The 23437-nt window shown below is 41.9% G+C and overlaps 2 protein-coding genes across 4 annotated transcripts in view; one reads left to right on the plus strand and one right to left on the minus strand.

Moving 5' to 3' along the window:
• LOC136421136 (uncharacterized) overlaps window positions 1–6536 on the plus strand; it is a 22066-nt gene extending 15530 nt beyond the window's left edge. For 2 of the 3 annotated variants that reach the window (XM_066408288.1, XM_066408287.1), the window contains exon 5: window positions 2380–6536. In XM_066408288.1, the coding sequence (XP_066264385.1) occupies window positions 2380–3270 (891 nt within the window). In that variant the 3' untranslated portion in view covers window positions 3271–6536. Of the gene's footprint in view, window positions 1–1756; window positions 1836–2379 lie in introns of all 3 variants that reach the window. The other variant, XR_010753369.1, reaches the window with a different exon arrangement.
• On the minus strand, window positions 3932–14043 carry LOC136421137 (uncharacterized). Its single transcript, XM_066408289.1, has 8 exons — window positions 13816–14043; window positions 11155–11204; window positions 10316–10370; window positions 8303–8405; window positions 7215–7308; window positions 6570–6636; window positions 5867–5933; window positions 3932–5574 (listed from the first exon to the last, which is right to left on the minus strand). The coding sequence occupies exons 1-8, from the start codon at window positions 13894–13896 to the stop codon at window positions 4646–4648; spliced, it is 1446 nt and encodes a 481-aa protein (XP_066264386.1). The 5' UTR covers window positions 13897–14043; the 3' UTR covers window positions 3932–4645.
• Window positions 14044–23437: the final 9394 nt, after the last annotated feature.

Consider the following 23437-nt stretch of genomic DNA (forward strand, 5'->3'; position numbering starts at 1 on the left):
CGGGAGCGATGCTGGATCAAGAGGAGGCAAGGATTGTGACACTTCAGCGAATTTGGAGTTTATTCGATTCGCGATAGCTTTGAAGTCGTTTTGGTCAATATCGGGGGTTCTGATACGGTTGGACCTCTTGCTCATGTTGCACATTGGCCTTTATGCCATTATGCCATGCCCTAGGATTTTCTCTCTTGTGCCCCTCGCCCCCGACCTTGTAGAACTGGTATTTGGCCTTTCTTATCTCATTTTGGACTTTGTTTTTGAACTATCTTGCATTGTGTGTAGCTATTCCAGATGAGAATGCTTTCTGTCTCTGCTTAATGAGGAGTTTGATTTTTGAGGTTACCCAGGGTTTGTCTTCAGGGTGAAGTTTGACCGTTTTTGCAGGGAAAAACTTGTCGATGGCTGCAGTAAGGGTCGTGTAGAAGGCGTTAGCCTTGTCCGTTGTTGTCGTTGCGGTGTAGACTTCGTCCCAGGGATGGGCGGTGATCCATCTGCCGAATTTGCTGAGTCCAGGTTCGCAGATTGGTCTGGTGATTTTCTTTACACATTTAACTCTTTTAAGTTTGGCCTGTGGTTTCCACGATATACAGTTGTGATCACTGAGAGATAACGGTGGGAGTATTTCTGGACGCTTATAGCACAGCTTCATGTTGGTGATTATAAGATCCAAAATTGCGTTACCTCTAGTGTTGCTTTGCACCACCTGAGAGAATTCTCACCCCTTGAACCACTAGCTGTCTTCTTTCACTTGAGTTGGCACTTGACCACCGCTGGGTTTTCTCACCCCAGCCTAGACCCGTTCTTCCCACCTGTACTGCCCCCATCAGATCTTTATGTTGAAGTCTGCCTGTTGCTTGGTTGATAACAGATTTTGTAGGATCTTTCTGTCAATGGAAATGGACGCTGATGGTAGTTACATGTATGTCTAAATTATTTTCAATCCATGTAACTGTATATACGTAATAACCTCAACTTGGAAACATGTTGTGGGTCGATCCTCTTCAAGGCAACCACCTGTCCAACGCGACCGCTTTGCCTTGGTCCCCCGGGTGGTCACCTTGGGCAGGTTTGACTATGTTGCAGGGATCTCCCCAGAAATATAGAGCAGGATGGGGGGGAGGGTGCCAGGCACAGGATACGTGTTGCGAGGGGGGAGGTCTAGAGGAGAGCGGCTGTTGCGTTTTGCCTTTTTCAGACAGGAATGGAGTCATTTCTTACAACTTCAGCTTGCCTCTACATCTGAAATTTCCAGTTTTGAGCAAAATTACAGGCTTTGCTGGGGAAATATTGGAAGAATTACCCTGACTTTGAAAATCAACAGGATGGAACTAGGATTAGAACAGGATGGAGGAGCGCCACTGTTCCATTCTTTAGGGATATCCCTGTGTTGGTACATGTAGGTGTTGGGGAGACAAAGGTCAAGGTCAATTTTGGGCCCCCTGATGTGTGACCTTGCTACTGCTGCAGAACTTCTGTTTTTTTCGTATCTTTTACCCTGGCCATGCTATGGTCTTGTTTTGTGCTGTGGTGGAGCAGAGTATGAATTATTGTCTAGTATATTAGAATCTGTAGATCAATGACAGTCTCATGATTATGACATACCCATGCACATTTATATGTCAAACTCATCCCGGTCCATACAATCAGCATGACAGCAGTGACATCTGCAAACATCCTGTTAAATTGTATATGTGAACTTCTTTTACTCATTATCATCAAAATGCATTTCTAACGTCTGGTGCAATTTTCATTGAGCCAGCAGCCTGGGGTCTGGGCATGATTGCCAAAGGGTCGCATCGTCCTATTGGATGGGAAAGTAAAGCCGGTGGCCCCCTGTGGTATGAAGGAACTTAGGTGTCAGCCTCAAGCGTTAAACCTTCTCACATATGTCACATAGGCCAATACATTCATAACGCTATGCAAAAAAGAAACTGTACTATTCCTAAATGAGATTTGACGAACGTTAAGTCGCAAAGTAGCCTAGAAATATGCAATGTGATGTTTAGAATAGTTTCGTTTAGTTATCACTGTTGATTATATTTGATATAATAAAGTAGTAATTAGAATTGTGGAAAAATACACCTAGATTGTTAATTATGTTATCTGTACACTGCCATACATTATCACCCATGCAATTGTTGTGCAAATAAAATCATTCATTCATTCATACATAAAGGAACCCCAAACTTATCAAAATTACAAGTCATATAGCAAAGCTGCATTGCACTACTAGCTAATGAAAAAGCTTTTCCGCAGTACCTTTAACCAACACACGGCATACACAAAACTAGGTGTTAAAACAGGCACACACAATTTATAACACTAGACTGCTCTTTGTAAAACTTACAGACTGTTCTTATTTTTATCCACTCTTGTTCTCAGGAGAGGATACTTCAGCCAGGAGAGGAGGGAGGCTGTCCCTTCAGGCACTTTGACCAGAAACATCTGCAGCAGCTGTTGGCTGCTGAAGGGGCGGACACTGCTGCCCAGAACAGGCTTGTATCTATGGTGACGAATCAGAAACCCCAGGAAGCTTGTCAAGTGTATCTTCTTTACAAGATGCAGACAACACTTCTCAAGGGTACAGGAGACTTGCAAAGGTGTGCACCTCTAACCAGGTGCCCTCCAAGTCATGTTGACCTTGGTATTATGGAATCAAGCAGGCACCCCAGCAGTACAGGGGACACCTTATCTGATGCCATCATAAGCACCCGCCTCATAACTACCAGCAGCTGTTCTAATTGTGGTAACCTTTTGGACAAGAACAGTTCAAATGGAATTGTTTCTCCAACAGGGAGTGCTGATTTGATTCATGACGCCTGTCTTCCTCCGCCAGCCAAACAATCACGGCTCAGAGATGTTCACACTAACATTTCTGACCTCCAACTCACTGGAGAAACTGACCATAAATGTGAGGAACTAATTGATAAAAGAGCCTCTTTTGAGTATGGAAGTGAAAAGCATGGAGTTGGTAAGGACAAGGAAACACCTGTGCTTACATACCATCACGAACAAGGTAACGCCACTAAGGATGCTGGGATTGAGACATGTCAGGAGTGTGGTAGGGTTATGTCAGATTGTGATGCAGGTTTAAGTGGGCAGGAACAGTGCAATGTCCATGCAGTTTGTTCTGATGCACCTAGAACAGATTCAAATTTTACATCTGGCTGCATCTTGCGTTCTGGTAGGATCAGAAAACCTCTGGACTTCACACGGGCACTTCTGAGGTTATTGGAGAGGCGGAAGGATCAAAGTACATGTGAGATGGTGTAGCTGTGACATGTTACTCCACCTTGAGCACATGTGTATGGGAATCTTAACCAAAACCAAAGCCATGCTGGCCTTCACTGGTAAGGTAGAGTGCACAGTATAAGGTTAGTGCAGAATGCTATCTGCTAGTAATAGGCATCCATGTACAAAAGCATGTACTTGTCCTGTGAAAATGATCTTTACTTTTATACCCCTTTCTCACGCGGCAGACATAATAGAATGAAGACGAGGCCAATGAGGCAAAGAAGCAAAAATAATGTACAGATTTAGTTTTCCTCCTAAATCACATTGAGTTTTAAAATATGATATCCAAGTATCAATATTATAACTAATGTAAGGCACAAGAAAGATGCAGCAATTTAGAGCTTCGTTGACCGATCCCATGGTCCCCGTCCGGCTCCGTCAAAACGTAGAAATGCAAATAAAAACATAGAAATGCAAATATTTGACGGTCATGCAGCCACTTCCTCATTGGTCGATTCTCTAATCATCAGTTAATCATTGGCAAAACTGCTAATCGTGATTGACAGTTAGGATTGGTCTAATGTTTGCCACAAGGGCCTCGTTTTCATTCTATTATGTCCGCCGCGTGAGAAATTCTCTAGAGATGGATTCTCCTAACGGTTGATGAGTAGGCATACAAGTCATTTGCAAAGATTCGTCCTCATATTTTTATGGTATTTTACTGCAATTATCAAGGTTACACATAGAAATGCGAGACAAAATACCAAGTTGGACATCTTGACGAACGGTGTTGCTCGAACAGTCCTGCCTGTTTCCAGCAGTTTCATGTCTGTCTTTTATATCTGCCATTTGACTGCTGTGGTTGCCTTTTGGAACCTAATTTGTGTTCAATGTTGTAAAACCACTAGGCAACAGGGACAGGTTTAAGGTAGCATTTTACTAAATAAGAAGTGAAATCAGTATTTTTCCTTGCACTTATCCCTTGTTGCCATAACATGAAGATGGAGAAAGCTGCTTTTTCTATTCTTCCAGCTGCTACTGTCTCGCAAAGACACAAATGGATACCTTGTTTTGACAAGGCACCATAAGTAAATGATAACTTGCAAGGATAGACTATTCAGGATTTGAATAAAAAAATCACTTCATTTTCTATGGATCTGTTTTTGTCAGATAACTCCTTGCACATACATGAGCAGCCTAGTACCAATTTTTGTTCCTCGGTCCTGTAGTTCTAGTAGGCTGCAGCAGAATTGAATCCTAGGTTCAGTTAGGCAGATATTTTAGTTTTCACATACATTGTACAACTGATAGACCTATAACAGTCATGATTGTATTGCATGCAATTCAGTTGTTGTTGACCCTTATCAGAGTTTTTCAAACATGTAAGATTTTTAGAACTTTGAACGGTGTGGCCTTACAGACTGCTGATCTCATCACTAGGGCTCTCCAGACCAGGCACCATGGACAAAGAAAAATTACCACTCATTTCATAAGAGTCTATGGAGGGTTGGTCAACACTGTAATCTTCCAATCTCTCCATACTGGAGTACATTGGTGGTCTATGAGGTGAATCCTTAGTTACTAAAGTAGAGATAGAGCTCCCAATATGACCTGTGGTTGAGCTGTTACTAATACTTGAACAACTCCTGCGATGAGGGAAGGGCCTGACGGCAGTAATGTTGCCAACCTTCATACGATTTGTCCAGTCAAGGGCACGAGGGGGACTTTGAAAGAGCGTTTTTGGTGCTGTGACATTGGGAGTAGGCAGGGAAGTCCTCCGAAAAGATACTGGTAACGATGTCCTGGATTTTGAAGTGAACCCCACAGAGGTGGAACCAATTTTAGTCTCTCTTATGTTCATGGTGTGTCCTGAAGCTGACTGACTTCTCCTGAAAGCAGCCCTCTGTGATGATGCTAGTGTTGCGTGAGGTTCTTTCTTGTCTGGTTGGGTACTTGGGACATGATGTAAGGTAAACCTGTCAGGGAAACGTCCGGACGAGTTTGGATCAACCACGGAAGTCATTCTGGACAGCTGAGTGCCTCTGCTGTAGGCCAGGGGTCGGTCTTCCATGTGATGACATTCATACCTGGAACGTTTCAGGCTAGAAGCATCTTCACATTTGTGTTGAGTCACGTGTGCCAGTTTGGGCTGGTTTGAAGGCATAGAAGATGACTGGGAATCGTCATGATCAGGACCATGGAAAGACATCTGTGTGAAACTGTCAAACATTTCCATGGAGTCTGCTGAACAGTGAAGGTTTCTTTCTGATCTTGTAGAAGACCCTAAGCTGGTCACATCACCTGAGCACTCCCTGTTTCTTGCACCTGTTGTTAACGTTACACCTGCAAATTAGAGGGGTTGGTACAGTCTTTAGAAGAGCTGAGGTATCAAATGCTACGTCTGAAATCAAAATGATTTTCTTTTTCACAGACTCAGAGGACTAAGGCTTCATATAAATATTAAGTACTGTTACCTTAATTTAGTACAACAATCTTCCATATGTTTCCAACAAAACACATAGTTGAGTTGAACAATGCTTATGGCTGCAATGATAATATGTTAGGTTTACTTTGGTATGTTGAGATCACAGGCCAAGGCAGTTATCAAGACAAACTTCATTGAAGTGAAACTTACCTTTCAGAATTTGTTTTTCCTTCATCACTAAAGCTCTAAGTTCCAGTTCTCTGTTAAAGAGTAGTCTCTGTAATGGTATAAGGTTTATATTCTGATTACATGCACCATTTATGATTGTGAAAATGGCCTCAAAGCTTTATGAGCAGTCTTTACTTTGTCCATTCTAGAGCATAAAAGAACGAATGAATGTACGACCTTTATTATAGTTCATGCTCTTACAAGCATGTACAGGTCATGGTGATGAAGTGGAAGTACGTTTACAGTGATAGAGTTGATAGAGTTATTAGGACTCAAATGACTATGTATCTCTGTTATATTGCATCTGACCCTTACCTCTTCCCTCATGACCTCAATGAAAAGTGGCCTGCGTGCCGATTTGAGCTTATCATGAATAAACAAAGGTTCAAACAAAAACAAACCAATATAAGAATGTGATGTCTTACAGCTACTATGACTATAGTATACTAGTATGCACAGGTTCAGTTTCTTATCCCTTCTGTAAACAGATGGCACTTATGATAAATGGTTTATCTGATTGCTAAGGAACATTTTTCTGTGCTATTTGAATATCGAAAACTAGGGAACTTATCTTAAGCTTGCATACAGTTGAAGATGACACTGTCATTGTTGTATAAACCACAGTCCACAATAAAATGACTTTTATTGCACACTCCTCGCTCACAACATGCATTTTAGTTCTCACCTTTGTTTTCAATAGCTTGACTTCCAGCTCAACTTTCTTGATGCAGTTTTCAAACAACACAATTAGGCTACAGTAAAAGAAAGACAGAATTAACTTACAAGGAAGGACAAAATAGTTCCAGCAGGAGCAGTAGATACATGACTTGTGACCTTTCATATTTCAGAGATGAAATATCGCATGCAACCAGCAATAATATCTTTGCATGAATATCTACTTTAAGGCTTTCTAGCTGCATGGCTTCATTAAAGAGGCCAACTATTCCATTTTAAGTACTTTAGACAAAACATGTCAAATTTTTGCTGTATGTTCCAGTAAAACCCTAGCTTCCCAATTTTGTTCTTATATTTTTATTAGATTATTGTATTTCTTAGCTTAGTAGCTTTTTTCGGCCCAGGAAGAAAAGAAGTTTGAGCACCTTAATTGCAACAGTACAGTTAAAAAGTTGCATAACTAATTGTACTGTTTGTGAAATGAATAAACCAATGATAATGAAATTTCATTTGTCTATCATGCTTAATGATAGGAATTCCATACATGTACATATGGATAGATTACTTAGCAAAAAGGGGAACACCAAGAACCATTAGCTATGCTTTTGTAATCTCGGCATGAGAAGAAAAGTATCTTTTTAGTAAATCAACTAACACCAGTTTGTCTCCAGCCTCTCTGATGTACTGCACTATGACCTGGTGATCCGCATGCGCAACGTCGACATCATTGACGGACAGGATAACGTCACCTGTATCAATAGATCAGTCCAAGTGAGCAACATTACTAAGTCTGGTAGAATCCTTTACAGTTCTTGCTATATTTACGGGCCTTGATATATTTCACTCCATACCACAGGTGTAGGAGGGAAATACCATTGTTTTCCCTGATGTTTCGTCTTCTGCTGCCATTTGGCCAAATGTACAAAGAATTGTACTTTGTTGTACTCAGTTTATTAATATACTTACGCTTGAATGATGTGAATTCGCTTGATCACAGTATTGTATACAGTACTAGTATAGATACCAGTGCATTTGAATTGATGCTTTTAAGTTTTACTTTGTTAAAATGTATTTGCTGGGTCACTTGGGTCTAAATCTGAAAAAAAGAAGAAAAAAGAGACTCCTTACCTACCGACCATATTTTTTCAGGACCTTAATCGGAAACACTTTTTTTTTCTTAGGCCTTTTATAAAACATAACGAAATGCTACAGAAATAACTTCTTTTTGCTAGAAATACTTTGAACATCTTATGTTATATGGGTAGAGAAGATGATCAGCCGACGTGATTTATGAAAATGAGGACCTTATTTACATAATCATTGAAAAACATCTTTAATAAGTGACTCAAACAGGTTAACATCATTCGGCGAAGGTATGAGGTTGTGGCACACTATTTGGCTATTTCCCCCCAAAATTGTATATTTTGGGCTTTTGTATTACTGTATGACAGCCATATGTCCTGAAATTTGGTATGCGGGTAGCTTTTGCATGAGAGATGAGAAAGACTCCATTGTGTGTGTGTGGGGGGGGGGGGATTGCGCTTGAAAAAATTGCGCTTGAAGTGGGATGATGTTGGAAAAGTCCTGTCAAACATGCTATATTTGCTCGCAAATGTTGCCTTACCAGTTTATCTGTTGGTTTCACTGATCAGTTGGATTTGAAATAGATGTAAGAGACACCTCAAGATGTAAACATTTCTTTAGTAAATCACCGACAATAGTCAGTTGTGGATCTGTGATCACCTGGAGTCAACCCACAGTAGAACGCAGGAGAGTCGTCATGTACACGGCTGACGTACGTACACAGCTCCAGCTCCTGCCAGCCACTGTGATGGATTCCGTATGTCTGATACAAACAAACAAACAAACAAACAAACGCTCATACAATCAACAACAAGAGTCCGAAGTAATTATGGTGTTTGCGGCATGGCTAAGGTGTTTGATACCCTATTTAACTATCGACATGCCAAATTTCAGACAAATCAGAAGGATCTTGATTTTAAGGTGCGAAGACACAGACAAACACAGAAACAAGTTGTCAAAGTGTTCCTTTGGAAATCAGTTACAATGTTAACTGTACAATATGTACAATGAACACGACAAAATTCCGTATTGGAGCACACTGTCTGGAAATTGAAAAAGGTAGACACAGAAATTTCCCAGCCAATCAGAGACTTTGTCCTACATGTAAAGAAAATGTCGAAGACGAATATCACTTCTTAATGGAATGTCCAACATATAAAGATGAAAGAGTGAAGTTAATGCAGACAATTAAAGGCAAAACAAATGTAACATTACCTCAGTCGAAAACAGAGACTTTTCGTATACCTATGTCATGTCCTGAAACAATATCTGTATATCTAGGCCAATATATTTATACATCTATGCAAAAAAGAATGCGTGAAATAGCGATTTGATTGTATAAGACATTCATCTCCTCATCATGTAATTGTATAATTGACATATACGACTCCCTATTGTATCTCCTGTTGATATCATCTACCTTTGACAATATTATATAGATAGTTACACAGTACTCCCTCTGTGGAGAAGCCCTCACCGGTGTCAAGTCCCACCCCTATCTTGGAGTACAACTGTCCGACGATCTGCGGTGGGACACCCATGTCAAACACGCCACTAGCAAAGCCGGTGGGTACTAGGGGTCATTCGGCGCAATTTGACCCACTGTCCATCTAGGGTCAAGGCCACTTGCTACAAAGCGCTGGTGCGGCCCCACTTGGAATATAGTGCCATCGTCTGGGACCCGTACACCACCAAAGGGATACAGGCGGTGGAGGCCGTCCAGCGCATGGCCGCCCGTGTCACCCTAAATGACTACCGGCGGACTAGCAGCGTGACACAAATGCTCAATGACCTGCAGTGACCCCTTCTCTCCGAAAGGAGGAGGAACGCCCGCCTCACCTTTTTCTATAAACTAGTTAATAATCATGATAAACACAGACAGTCTACTAAAGCCAGCTCAGGGGCGCACCCGGGGGAGTCACAATCTCAAATTTCAAACGCTTAGTGCTAGGACAGATTCATACAAGCATTCATTTTTTCCGCGCACTATTCCACAGTGGAATGCTCTGCCTGTGACGGCTCCCACAGTTGAGTCTTACCTTGCTAGGCTGGAGGCCTGCCCGCCTTAGCCTGGGACCCCCCCCCCTACTTTGCGCCTCGTGGGGTTATATGGGGGTATGCAAGATGATGATGATGATGATGATGATGAATCATGTGATATATGTGACTGAGATTGACGAGAAGATACTATGATGGGAAGTTCATTCTTGTGGCATTTGTAAGGGAAGTAAATATGGACATTATTAGACATAAATCATGCAAATGAGGGTCTCATTTACATAATTTATTAGAAAATGTTACGATAACCCTCTATGCTTAGAAGACCTTATTTCATACTTTGAACAACCTGTGGTGTTTGAAGAGAGAAGATGATCAGCTGATATATTTCATGCAGACGAGGACCTTATTTGCCAAATCAATTAGAAACATTTATGGTATGTCACTCGAAAAGGTCAACATCATTTGGCGAAGGTATGAGGTCGTGAAACTCAAGTTACCCAGTACTTTAAAAAAGACCGACTAGCTACTACTCTACTGGGGTGCGAAAGTATTTTCGACTGAGAACCTGCCATCTCTTGTTCTCCTTTGAGATTTATTTTTCTCACTTCACCCTTTTCTTTACCTTTGGTGTTCTCCTGACGTCAGTGTTGCGGTAGCACCAAATGTCCTTACCTGCAGCTCAAACCCGAACGGCTCGCCTCGTATTCGATTCAACACGAGTTTTCTTCTGAGGTAAAACAAATATCATGTATCCGTGAATAGTTGATCAGGGTGGTAATTCATTAGAGAACAATATTCTTTGCACACAACCGAGTGTTTTATTCAAGCCGACGTTTTGATGACTGTCAGCTTCCTCAGGACTATACTGACTGGTTCTGTAAATGCCAATGTCTCTTAAAAGAATTGCCTTTAAAAACGTTAATGATATACATGCAAATTGGGTCCTCATTATCATAACCCAAATTCCGTTGTATTCGCCTTTCGTAAAGCTACACCTCGAATATGACATCCATAGCATTTACCTTAAGGGAAATATTACGTTTCTGCATATCCTCATTAGCATAACGCACATTCAATTGTATTCACCTTTTCTTAAGCTACATTCACCTCTGATATGACATCTGTAGCATTTACCGTAAGGAAAATATGACATTTCTGCATAGATTATGCAGATGAGGTCTTCATTAGCATAACACACTTTCCGCTGTATTCACCTTTCCTAAAGCTACCTACACCTCCAATATTCCTTATTTACCAAAAGGGAAGTATAAGTTTCCGCATAAATTATGCAAAGATGTTTTCATTTGCATAACGTACATATCGTTGTATTCAGCTTTCCTAAAGCTACCTACACCTACAATATGACATATGACGTTTCTGCATAGATTATTCAAATGTGGTCCTAGAAATATAGAGTCAATGGAAAGGATTCCGAGACACAAACTACTATAGTATCCCGCTGATATTTGAGGGTAACATGATGTTTGCGTAGGCAGTGAAAACGACATCACCTTCTCCTGTTCTCTTCCGGACTGGTCAGGTCATCACGTGCCCTGGGGCTCTGGAGAAACATAGCATCAAACTTGAGGACATTCAAGTTAATAACACGATAGCAAGATGACATGTTTCGTGAATAACTTCATCAGGTCGGCACGCCATTTACAAGTCAAGTTCTTTGAGCACAATCACTGATTACCTCACCGACGTCATATCTGTGACCGCTTTCTCCTAGCTGTAAGGAGTTCATATTCTAATGAAGGCAGCTGGAGGTAGTCACAACGTCGGTGAGGAATTAGATGTTGATTGTGCTAAAATAACTTAATTGGACTAAATGCTATCCCACCGGAAGTGCGCACAGCTGATTGTAACGTTTAGTAACATTGCTAAACTTGGAACAACTTCTGTCTTCGTGTTAAAACATTTCCGTTATTTTCTCAACATTCCAAAAGGGGGAGGCGACAAAAAATATAGTGCTATGCCAAGTTGACTGAAGATGTTATCCATCTGAGTGGGAAGACGGGTAAACGTCGTCAGCCTGGAGCTCTGTTCGCCTAGACAGATTTGCCAATACCCTGACCTTGTATCTACAACCATGATGATGTATCTACAACCGTGAAGTATTTTGAGCCAGCTAGTCGTGTGGCGACGTCTTCCAGTGTAGGCAATTGTCATTGGTAGTGTTCCTGTTTTATCACTTTGTTCCCCATAAGACCAAGGACGTCCGTAGCTACGGAAAGCCAGAGCGTCAGGAGGTGGTGGTGGGAGCACCCCGAAGTATACTAGACCGACAAGCAGTGTGGTCGATGCGGCAGGAAACATAAGGCATCCGAAACGTGTCCTGCAAGCGTGACAGAGCTGCAGAACGTGTGGCAAGCAGAATCACTTCGCTGCGATGTTCAGGACGAAAGTAAGTGTACATCAAGTTACTGAGAAGGATCAGTTACATATGTGTTTGAATGCAGCTGGTTTATAAACTTTCCTCTTTAATCATGCAAATTAGATATTGATTTGCATAATTGATGTATGATTATGTAAATCATCACTTAAGCTATCAACATGCCAAAAATCATGACGATCCGTCAGCCCCTTCTTGCATTATTCTCTTTCAAAGTTTGAGACAAAATCAGCTCCTGCAGTTCCAAAACAGCCGCTAGGGGGTCCAAATCTACAGGACCTATTTTCCCAACAAAGAGCTATCCACCACTAAAAACCCAGGACCATAACATGTTCAGAGCACGAGATTCCAAAAGCGAAGGTTCCCCTGCAGTACCATAGAAAGTCGCTAGGGGGCCCAAAATCCAAGACCTACCCACCTACCAAATAGGATGACAATCCATCCATCCAGCCAGTCTTGAGTTATCGTCCCGTGGACTTTCACATTCCTGTACAATTCCTAGAATCCTTGCAAACTGCACACAATATATATATATTTATATACCATTAGGCCCGCCCCTGAGGCGCCGCCCAAAACAGGACATACTAGTAGACAACACTAACTCACAGGGATGAGGTAGTGTGGTCGCGTGGAGAGATTCACAAATATGTAAAGGAAGATTCCCAGATATGCAAATAGGAAAAATTCTTCAAAGTGTTTTATCCTACCATTCCTTCTATCATTTTTGACGTGAAATGTCTTTTTATTCTAATTCTTATTAAAATTAGAGAGGTTGCAGAAACAAAACTCAGTTGGTCTTGTAGCGGAAGGGATATGCTTTCATCCCATACACAGTTACTTTGCTTCCCTGGAAGAGACGGTACCTAGACTTGAGGGTGTGCAGCCTCCAATTGAAACCCCAACTTAAATTGGGGTGTTCCCCCTTAGGTTTATGTATACAAGACGTCTAAAGTCTCTTTGGTTTTTGGGAACCAGTAAACATCAAATATCTAAGGCCAAACTTTAGACCAGCCGCACAGTCTACACAAATCGATAGGGTGAACAGTTATACTGAGGAAGGGCAAGTCTGTAGAACGGCGGGGAAAGACCGTGACTTTGACATTCCCGCCATTTTTGCTTGCCACTTGTCGCGTGTTCTGACGCGCCCTGTGCATTGAGGTACATGTCGTGAATATTTTATAACAGTTAAGTGAGGAAAACATTAGCTTATATCCTGACCTGTTTGCGTGAGAAGCGATCATTAACTGAATAGTTAGGGCGACAACCATTCCAAAATACTGTATATTGTACATTCCTTGACAAATTTTTTCAGTAAGAGTAAATATTTATTAACCGTATTTGGTCGGTCCTTGCTGTTATAGCCCTTCGACGTTGCATAACAGCTTTAACAAAACATGACAATGAAACCAGAATATTTGGCGAACGCCTACTTATCTTTCCTTCTACATATCTGTCCATTGAGACGGAAATGGTCCAAACGTGGTTAATGTTTAACCAGAAATGAAGCTTGCTCTTTAAAGTTCGAAGTTCTCTTTTATATTTACAATTCTTTTATGATTATGTCTATTTTCTTTTTCCTCCTGAATCTTGTCTTTGCAGTCTGTCAGCTCGATAAAACTCAAATAAGCTTCTTTTCATCGGCAAATATATAGAAATACTAGTGGCCATTTTGTCTATATATGTGTGCATTATTCTATGTCCAGGTAAGCTTGCCAACGAAAGGAATGCAAAGATAGTGGATGTAGAGTCAGGTAGATGGGAACCTGAAACAACTCACTTCGTCAACGGACGCATCTCGTTCTCTACCGCCGGGAATTTCGGAACTGTCCGGCCTCCAAACGTCGTCCTTCCAACTCATCGACAACACGTCAGGGAGCAGGCGAGACACGGTGTGTCGACAGGTCAGGGGAGGGTCGGTTTCTGGTGGACGGGAAAAGGGGCGTTTTCCGGCGTGTGGGGTTTACACAGTCTGATGCCTGCCAGCATGAACAGGTGTGCAGGCGACCTTTGTCCTCCATACGTGGCCAATACTCAATCATGCATGGTTACGTCATGAGGTCATTGGCAGCCAGCAGCCATTGTTCTTTGATGACGGGCAAATAACCCTTCATTTCTAGTTTGAAACTCCCGTTGGAACCCTTTTTCTGTCTAACTCAGTATCAGTTTTAGCCAGTACTTGCCGGCATGCAACAAAATTAAGCACTACTTTGTTTGTAAGTACCAAGAAATTCTCTTATAGTGTATGTTAGCAATCTTATTACCTTCGCCGAGAAAGTTATGTTTTCGTCAGCGTTCTCGTGTGTGTGTGTGCGTGTGTGTGTGTGTGCGTGTGTGTGTGCGTGTGTGTGTGTGTGCGTGTGTGTGTGTGTGCGTGTGTGTGTGTGTGTGCGTGTGTGCGTGTGTGTGTGTGTGTGTGTGTGTGTGTGTTTCTGTAAACACGATAAATCGAGAATGCCAGGATGGATTGTCCTCATACTAAGAAGGTGGGTAGGTCTTCTCATTTTGGTCCCCCTAGCGGCTTTCTGTGGTACTGCATTTCTGTGTTCTGAACACGCTATGGTCATCTTTTTTGAGTGGTAGATAGCTCCTCAGAGGCATGTAGCCTTGGCCTAGCGGCTTTTTTGGAACTACAGGAGCCGATTTCGTTTCAAACTAGAATAACTCAAGAAGGGCTTGACGAATCGTTGTGATATTTGGTATGTAAATAGTTGAAGTAATGATTCACGAATATGCTAATTATGAAAATCAGGAGCTAATTTACATAATTAATGAGGAAAGTGTACATATCCGCTTATAGGACTCTTGACACGTGACATACTAGTACATGTATATAAGGGAGAAAGACGGGAATATTGATAGATATCAATTATGCAAATGAGTATCTAATTTGCATAATCAATGGCAAAATACTAGACTTACTGATGGGGATTTAATTCTTGCAGCATTTGGAAGTTAAGTAGATGTGGACACTATCAGACATAAATCATGCAAATGAGGGCCTCATTCATATAATTCATGAGGAAATGCTACAACAGTCTTCTTTGCTAAGATAAGACTTCCATACTTTGAACTGCTTTGTAATTCGGGTAGAGAAGATTATCAACTGACATAATTCATTCAAATGAGGTCATTATTTACATAATGTATGGAAAACATTTATGATATGCCACTCGAAAAGGTTAACATCAGTCCGCTAACGTATGGGGTCGTTTTTTATGCTAAGATCGGTAACATTTTATGGGACTGGTTGAACAGTGTGAGCTCTGTTTGCACTATGCTCAAGGATCGATGACAATCTTTGGTAAAATTGAGCGATATAAATACTTGTATCGAGTAGAGAATATTGCTGTGGTGTGTTGGGTTCAATATTTGTCAGTTAGATTGCACATTTCCACAGTTTCTGACGGATGGACGCGGGCGAATCTTTTTGTGCAATTACGTACTTATATCCCCCGTTGATAGATAAAAAATATGTAATTGTAGGCCTAATTTGCATACTCAATGAGAAACTACTTTAATTCCATACAGGTAAATGATGGCAATTTCAAACTTGTGGCATTTGGAAGTTATGTGAATGTGAACATTGTTGAGTCAGATTATGCTAATAAGGACCTCATTTGCATAAATGATAAATGTTAGCATAACCTTCTGTTATTTGGGTGAAGACGATCAACTGCTATGATTTATAATTGATGGGAAACACTCCTTATACGACAGTCATAAAGGTTAAAATCATTTGGCGAAGCTATGAGGTCGTGGAACTCTAGTTTATGGCATCACATCGGCCAATCGGCATAACAAAGTGGCGTCACGCCTGCCAATCACAGCGCTGGGCGCCGGGCATTGGTCGCAAGATCTGATTTTCCGTTCGTGCCGAACGCCCCAAATCTTTATTTTTGTGTAGCCTTGTTCATTTCCAAGCCCAAGCAGACGTGTACATGTCCTTTTCCTGATGAGAACCGGACTTTTGTGATGACTGAACGTATATACATGGTGGAGTATTTGAATTTTTCGTGGGGTGACATGAAGCATAAGTATATGAATGGTTTATTTGCGTCCCAAGACAAAACATACATAGCAGCCTACATTGGCTGAAGTGAAGTATGGTTTACATACAAAAATAGTCTAAAAGCATTAAAGATACATACTATAAACATTTCATACTTACAATACTCAATTTGAAATATATGCGTACTCGTTTACGTGCTCTTTTGCGGCGCCAACACTTTGTCATTGAGTAGGTCGACCAGGTAAGGTAGTGTAGTCTATACGATATCTAGCGGTCCTACATTTGAACTGCGTTATCTGGTGTTTAGACCTATCAAAGGTTCTTGCCATGGAGACTCATACGGTTTGGAGGCAACAAATTAGCAAACGTCGTCTGTTGCGTAGAGATGGCAATGACAATTGGTTCAATGACATGCTGTAGCTAACAAAGATGGGGCCGAGAATTATACGACAGGCTCTTCTTTGTACACTCTCAATCGCTCGGGATTGGGCATTAGTGATACCTGGGTGCCACACAGGGCATGCATATTCCAGAGTTGGCCGTATAAAGCCAACGAAGACTAGTGTCAAGTCTGTAGTGTCAAGACCATGTCTCTTAAATACCCGCAACAGGTACTGCGGCTCCCCTTGTTGACCATCATGTTGACGCGGGCGTCCCCCCCCCCCCCCATTTCAGGTTAGCTTGGAAGATCACCCCCAAGATCTTAGCGAACAGTACGATTTCAAGTGTTGATGTTCTGACAGTCAGCATAGGTCGGGGAGGGGGGTTCCGCATGAAACATACCAGCATCACCATACACTTTGAGGGGTTGAGTTTTTCCCTTACCGTAAAAGCTGCAGATGTCATATTTGAGATGTAGGTACCTTAAATAATGGTGAACACACCTGGCCATGAATTATGCTAATGAGCACCTCATTTGCATAATTTATGCATAAACTTGCATTTCCCTTACCGTAAAAGCTGCGGATGTCACCTTTAAGATGAAGGTACCTTTCGGAAAGGTGAATGCACCTGGACATAAATAATGCTAATGAGGACCTCATTTGCATAATTTATGCATAAACTTGTACTTCCCTTACCCTAAAAGCTGCGGATGTCATCTTTAAGATGTAGGTACCTTTAGGAAAGGTGAATGCATGTGGACATAAATTATGCTAATGGTGACCTCATTTGCATAATCAATGCATAAACCTGAAATTTCCTTACCGTAAAAGCTATGGATGTCATATTTAAGTTGTAGGTACCTTTAGGAAAGGCGAATACACCTGGCCATAAATTATGCTTATGTGGACCTCATTTGCATAATTTAGGCATAAACTTGTATATCCCTTACCGTGAAAGCTACGGATGTCATATTTGAGATGTAGGTACCATTAGGAGAGGTCATAAAACCTGGCCATAAATTATGCTAATGAGGGCCTCGTTTGCATAATTTATGCATATGCCTCACCGTACAGGCATGTAGATACCTTTAAGAGAGGTGAACACACCTGTATATAAATCATGCTAATGCGGACCTCATTTGCATAATTTATGCATAAACTTGTTTTTTCCTTACTGTAAAGGCTACGGATGTCATATTTGAGATGTAGGTACCGTTAGGAAAGGTCAGAAAACCTGGCCCTGAATTATGCTAATGATTGCCTTATGCATAATTTATGCATATCCCTTACCATAAAAGCTACGGATGTCATATTTGAGATGTAGGTACCTTTAGGAAAGGTGAACACACCTGACCATAAATTATGCTAATGCAGACCTCCTTTGCATGATTTATGCAAAAATTCATAATACCCTTACAGCCAATGCTAAGGATGTCATATTTGAGGTGTAGGTAATGGGAGGGGAATATCCTGCATTTTCCCGAAAATGTTGCCATTCTAGTCTACTATAGTATCACAAGGACGTGCTGAACATCATGCCTCCCACCAAGCAACCTCTGTGAACACCCGGCAAAACTTGAGAAGATCCAAGCATATATAGAAAGGCAATGTTTTGTAACGGAACGATATATAACTTGTTACCGCTTGGGCAGTCTACCGTAGTGCACGCTTTACGGGGAGGGGTGCGGTGTCGGATAAACAACAGTAGCTCCTCGAAAAAACATCCTGCAGAGCTAGAATAACAACCGAAACGATCATAGGAGCCCCAGCAAACCGAATTTTCAAACTTCCGGCCTAGATTCTCACTCCACCTATCTAAAAATGGCAGAAAAAGGACACTACAACGAGAGTGTGCTCCGGCCTTTAGATATCTGCTAGGAACTCCTCGAGTTATGGTGCCTTTCTATATCTGATTGGCAGATGCCTTTCTGATATCTATGTGCGTTTTGAACAAATTTTTGGCAGAACTACGTTGGTACTTTCCTTACAGTTAAGTAAGATCAACCCAGACACCTTCGCTATGGCAATAATTTGTAATTGCCACTTATTTTCTTCAAGGTGACGTGAACCATGTATGTGCATTCATTGTGCGTGGAGCCGCCAAGTCCGGTTTATCGTACTTTAACTTCCCTCCATGGAGGAGTAATTTGTTTTCTTCATGGTGACGTGAATCATGTGTATGCATTCATTGTGCGTGGAGCCGCCAAGTCCGGTTTATCGTTCTGTAAAGCCCTTTTTTCGTTAACGTAACGTGACGTGAACCATGTGTATACATTCATAGTGCGTGGAACCGCCAAATCTTCGCCGGCAGGCTGCAGAGCTCCTCCATGGAGGTTGCTCGTACAGCCAACTCTCGGAGTTTGCTCGCACACGGTACAGCGGCTACAGCCCCTATTGCACTTTCCGGGACCAACCACTAATGCTGTCCGTCTCTGCTAGAGCATTTCTCAGAATGGAAATCTGGGCTGAAGGATTGTTTGAATCAAGATTCGAATTCATCAAGAAACTAGAGTTCCACGAACACATTATCTTCGCCAAATAATCAAGGCTTATTATTGATAGTAATTAATATTTACATGCTTATCACCCCCTGCAAATTTGATCATACACCATGCTGTTTGGAAGTTATGAGGGGCAGGGTGAAAATCATTTGGTGGTACAGGACTAGTAAGTAGCTCCAGGAAGGCATGTGTACCCGATATTGGTCGATTACTCGCGGCCGTGCACGCGCGTGCATCGCGAGAATACCGCCCAAAACAAGTGCCGTGGTCGCGCGTGCACACGGCCACTTCGGGCCTTCCTTGCACGTGCGTGGTTAGTTGCCATTTACACCGGTAGTGCACGCATTTATTTCCTAAGGACAGATCGCGAGAATACCGCCCAAAACAAGTGCCGTGGTCGCGCGTGCACACGGCCACTTCGGGCCTTCCTTGCACACGCGTGGTTAGTTGTCATTTACACCGGTAGTGCATGCATTTATTTCCTAAGGACAGATCGCGAGAATACCGCCCAAAACCAGTGCCGTGGTCGCGCGTGCACACGGCATCGCGGCTGAGGGCAGTACTAGCATGTCCATCGGATCTGAATTAGCGCTCAAACCTCCTTGCTCAAACAAGACAAAACGCGTCAGAATCTAAAGTGTTTAGTAAAGGACGCAAGTTGACAATAAGTTGAACGCATCTGGAACAAAGACTATACCAAGTAGGCGAAACAAATGACTTCGTTCAAAACTTAAACAAAACAAAACGCGTCAGAACCGTAAGTGTTAGAAAAGAACGTAAAGCTAATTTGACAATGAGCTGAAAAAACAAAACAAAAACAGAACCCCATGATTAACCAACATCGCATATTCCAACGTGAACGCATCTGGAACAAAGACTATACCAAGTAGGCGAAACAAATGGCTTCGTTCAAAACTTAAACAAAACAAAAACATGTCAGAACCTTAAGTGTTAGAAAAGAACGTAACATTAATTTGACAATATGTTGAAAAAACAAAACAAAATAAAAACAGAATGATTAACCAACATCGCATAGACTATTTCCAACGTGAACGCATCTGGAACAAATATAATACTATTTAGTAGGCCTAATGGTCCTTTCTTCCGTTCTGACGGTAAAATTACCTGAAAAAGTGTAGAAATGTAAGAAAGTGGCGAAGCTGCTAGGAAGTGACGAAATTGATGATAACAAGGGAGTTAGGGAGATAATAGCCTATGATTTATCCAGACGAGAGGAAAACTACTCTGCCCTTAACATCACAAACCCACAAAATACTAGTACGTAAATATTGATGGGATATCTGGATCTAGAGATAAAACGTGTTGCATTTTGATTACAATCAGTTATTTACTGAATTCTATCTCTACTGTGAAACAGATCGCTGTGTATGTGCGTAGTCTGAATTGTTTACTAACAGTTACGCACATTCACAGAAGAACCTAATTGCACGGACATTGCAACATGTTCATTCATGATCATCATCATCATCGGTCGACCCCCGGGGGGGGGACGGGGCAAGTCCATGCACAACCGCTGACCACTCCATCCTGTCTGCCATGGCCGCACTCAGGTCCTCCATATGAACTCCATATTCATGATACGATATATGGCAAGTATTACATGGAGGTTAATCAGACAAGTACTGAGTATCTAACCATTCTGAGACGAAATTACTTTTAATGGTAACAAGATTGGATATACATGTATTAACAGGACATGATAAAAGTTACAAGGAAAATGTTGGTATAACATATTTGTACTCTACATGGGCACACAGTTGACGGCGGCTTTCAAAGGCGGGCCTTCATATTAGCTAGACACGGCTTCATCTGTTTTACACATGCAGTGGGAAATTATTGTTTTTTTACCTCCTGAAACAGGTAGGCCATTGAACACGAATTGGCGAAATTCGAGACACGAATTGCGCCACGTAGAGGCGCAATTCGTGGCGCGCAAAGCGCCACGGGGGGCTAAAGTCGAGATCTCGAATTCGTCCACGCGGAAGCGGTAGCGCGAAGCGCAATACAAAACCGGCACTGACATGGCTCGCATAGCGCCACCGGGGGGCGAAACTCGAGATCTCGAATACGTCCACCCGGAAGGGGCATCGCGAAGCCCGCAATGCAACATTACTGACATCATGAGTTACGTAACTATTTGTCCAACCAGTGGTGGCAGCGAAGCGCATATTTACGAAACACGGCTTGCGATTTAGCCATTATGATGTATTGTAGTCAGCTAATCGTAATACAAAACACGCACAGACCAAGGAGTCCAACCAGAGGTGGAGCGAAGTGCATATTTACGAATTCTGTTTCATATTTAACTTATCGAGTATGGGTAACAATTTCAGCATGAACTGTGGAAAAGGTACAGTTTTACTGGCCGATATCGAGTCCAAGTATCCACAACAATATCATCTACTTGTGCCATGCAAATATATGGATGGATTTCACCGAGGAGGAGAACATCTCGCCGCCGAAGATGACTCAACGCTGGTTTCTATTGGGGACGCCTTACCGCTGGCTTGGTCTTACCGGGTGTTGACTTTTCCCGCGCTCGAACCACGTGCGCTCGGCCTGGATTCAAAATGGCCGCGGTATTTGGAAAGGGGTCTATTAGCCCACGGACATGAACTTGCAATAAACTTTATAAACAAGTGGAAGAAACAAATGCCCATGTCGGTTGCTCACTTGGGTATTGTATGGACAGCTACTCCGCTTCAGTGGACATCCGCACTATCAACTCCCAGGTCAACGAGCAAGCCAACTCCGGTCTCGCCAGGATGAAGTCATAGCTGTCGTACATGAAGCCTCCGAACTTCATGTTTCACGCTTCCTTGTTCTTGGCGGTCAGGAATATGGATGCTCGACGGAAAACCCCAGATCACTGATGCACATGAGTATCGTTATATATTTTTAGCAGTTTTTTTAACAATGTTTTTGTTTTTCTACAATCGCTTTATTTTTAACTTACCTGACGACCTTGTCAATTTTGTTAACATTCGGATGTTTTTGGAAATAGTCTGCTTACACACTGCAAAGAATGCTGGGATAGCATCATATTTGCGTGGTAGCCATTTTGGATTTGAATCGACAATCATAGTGCTGGCATAGTTTGCAGCAAATTCACAAATAGACAAAATTGGACTAACGTTTTTTTTTTGTGCTTGTCTATGTACTTTCAGTGGTAGTTCTCTTGACACTAAGAACACATACTGTCTCATTCTTGCGTCTTATCGCACTATTTTTGTCACTATAAATGCGTTAGCGATTTGTCAGCCCCGTAACCAGGTCCTGTGAAAGCAAATAAAACGGAATGTTATTGATATAACGGTGATTAACAAACCAACGATTGCTGACTACAATATATTATAAGTTAATTTTAACAGAATGGCTAAATCGCAAGACGATACTCGGGTCCGTGTTTCGTAAATATGCGCTTCGCTGCCACCGCTGGTTGGACATATAGTTACGTAACTCATGATGTCTACATTGCGGGCTTCGCGATGCCCCTTCCGGGTGGACGTATTCGAGATCTCGAGTTTCGCCCCCCGGTGGCGCTATGCGAGCCATGTCAGTGCCGGTTTTGTATTGCGCTTCGCGCTACCGCTTCCGCGTGGACGAATTCGAGATCTCGAGTTTAGCCCCCCGGTGGCGGTTTGCGCGCCACGAATTGCGCCTCTACGTGGCGCAATTCGTGTTTCGAATTTCGCCAATTCGTGTTCCAGAGCCTACCTCCCTGAAAATGTGTATTCAGACTTTGTGTGAATTTTGTATTACAATTCATTCTGGCGCCAGAAAACAGCGCGATCGCACATGTTTCTCACATTTCCAGACTCTATTGTCCACTATCAACAATATATTTATGCACACAAAAACAGCGACATCTATTATCGCCTTGCACACACTACACATGCATTGTTCACATCTCACAGTATAATTCACCGCCGAAATTCTCACCGTTACAGACCGTATTGCCGGTACATTTACATAGTTAAGGAGACGATTAGATGACATGTATATGCAAAGATTTTTCATCGTAACTTGTCGAAAGTTGAAGGAAAACTAAGATTTTACATAAATGTAAAAACTATTCATAGATAGTTCTTAAAACATTTTAGCTTTTCTCCTACCTTAGAGGTTAGTTCAAGAAATCTTTTATTGGACAGAAAATAATTCTATGTACAAAAAATAGGGTTTTCAGGAAGAGACTTGTGCATGGTTTTTCTGTAAAGAAAGTTTAGAGGTTTCTACTTTCTAGTCACAACTTTATTGTCACTACCAGATATTGTTGTCAGCGAAAGATATATGTTTGTAAAATGAATAAATGCATAGGACAACTGTATGGAGTGCCATACGTTCAAGAAATGATGACGCTCATAAATTTCATAAATTTCATGCGTACGGATTTTGTGACGTGATTATTTACTGGACGTGAAAGTGATTTTTGGAAATTTCGAGCTGGGAATTTCAACATTTGTATCTTTGTGATATTTGAGTAAG

Source organism: Branchiostoma lanceolatum, chromosome 15 (assembly GCF_035083965.1).
Source record: "Branchiostoma lanceolatum isolate klBraLanc5 chromosome 15, klBraLanc5.hap2, whole genome shotgun sequence".
NCBI lineage: Eukaryota > Metazoa > Chordata > Leptocardii > Amphioxiformes > Branchiostomatidae > Branchiostoma > Branchiostoma lanceolatum.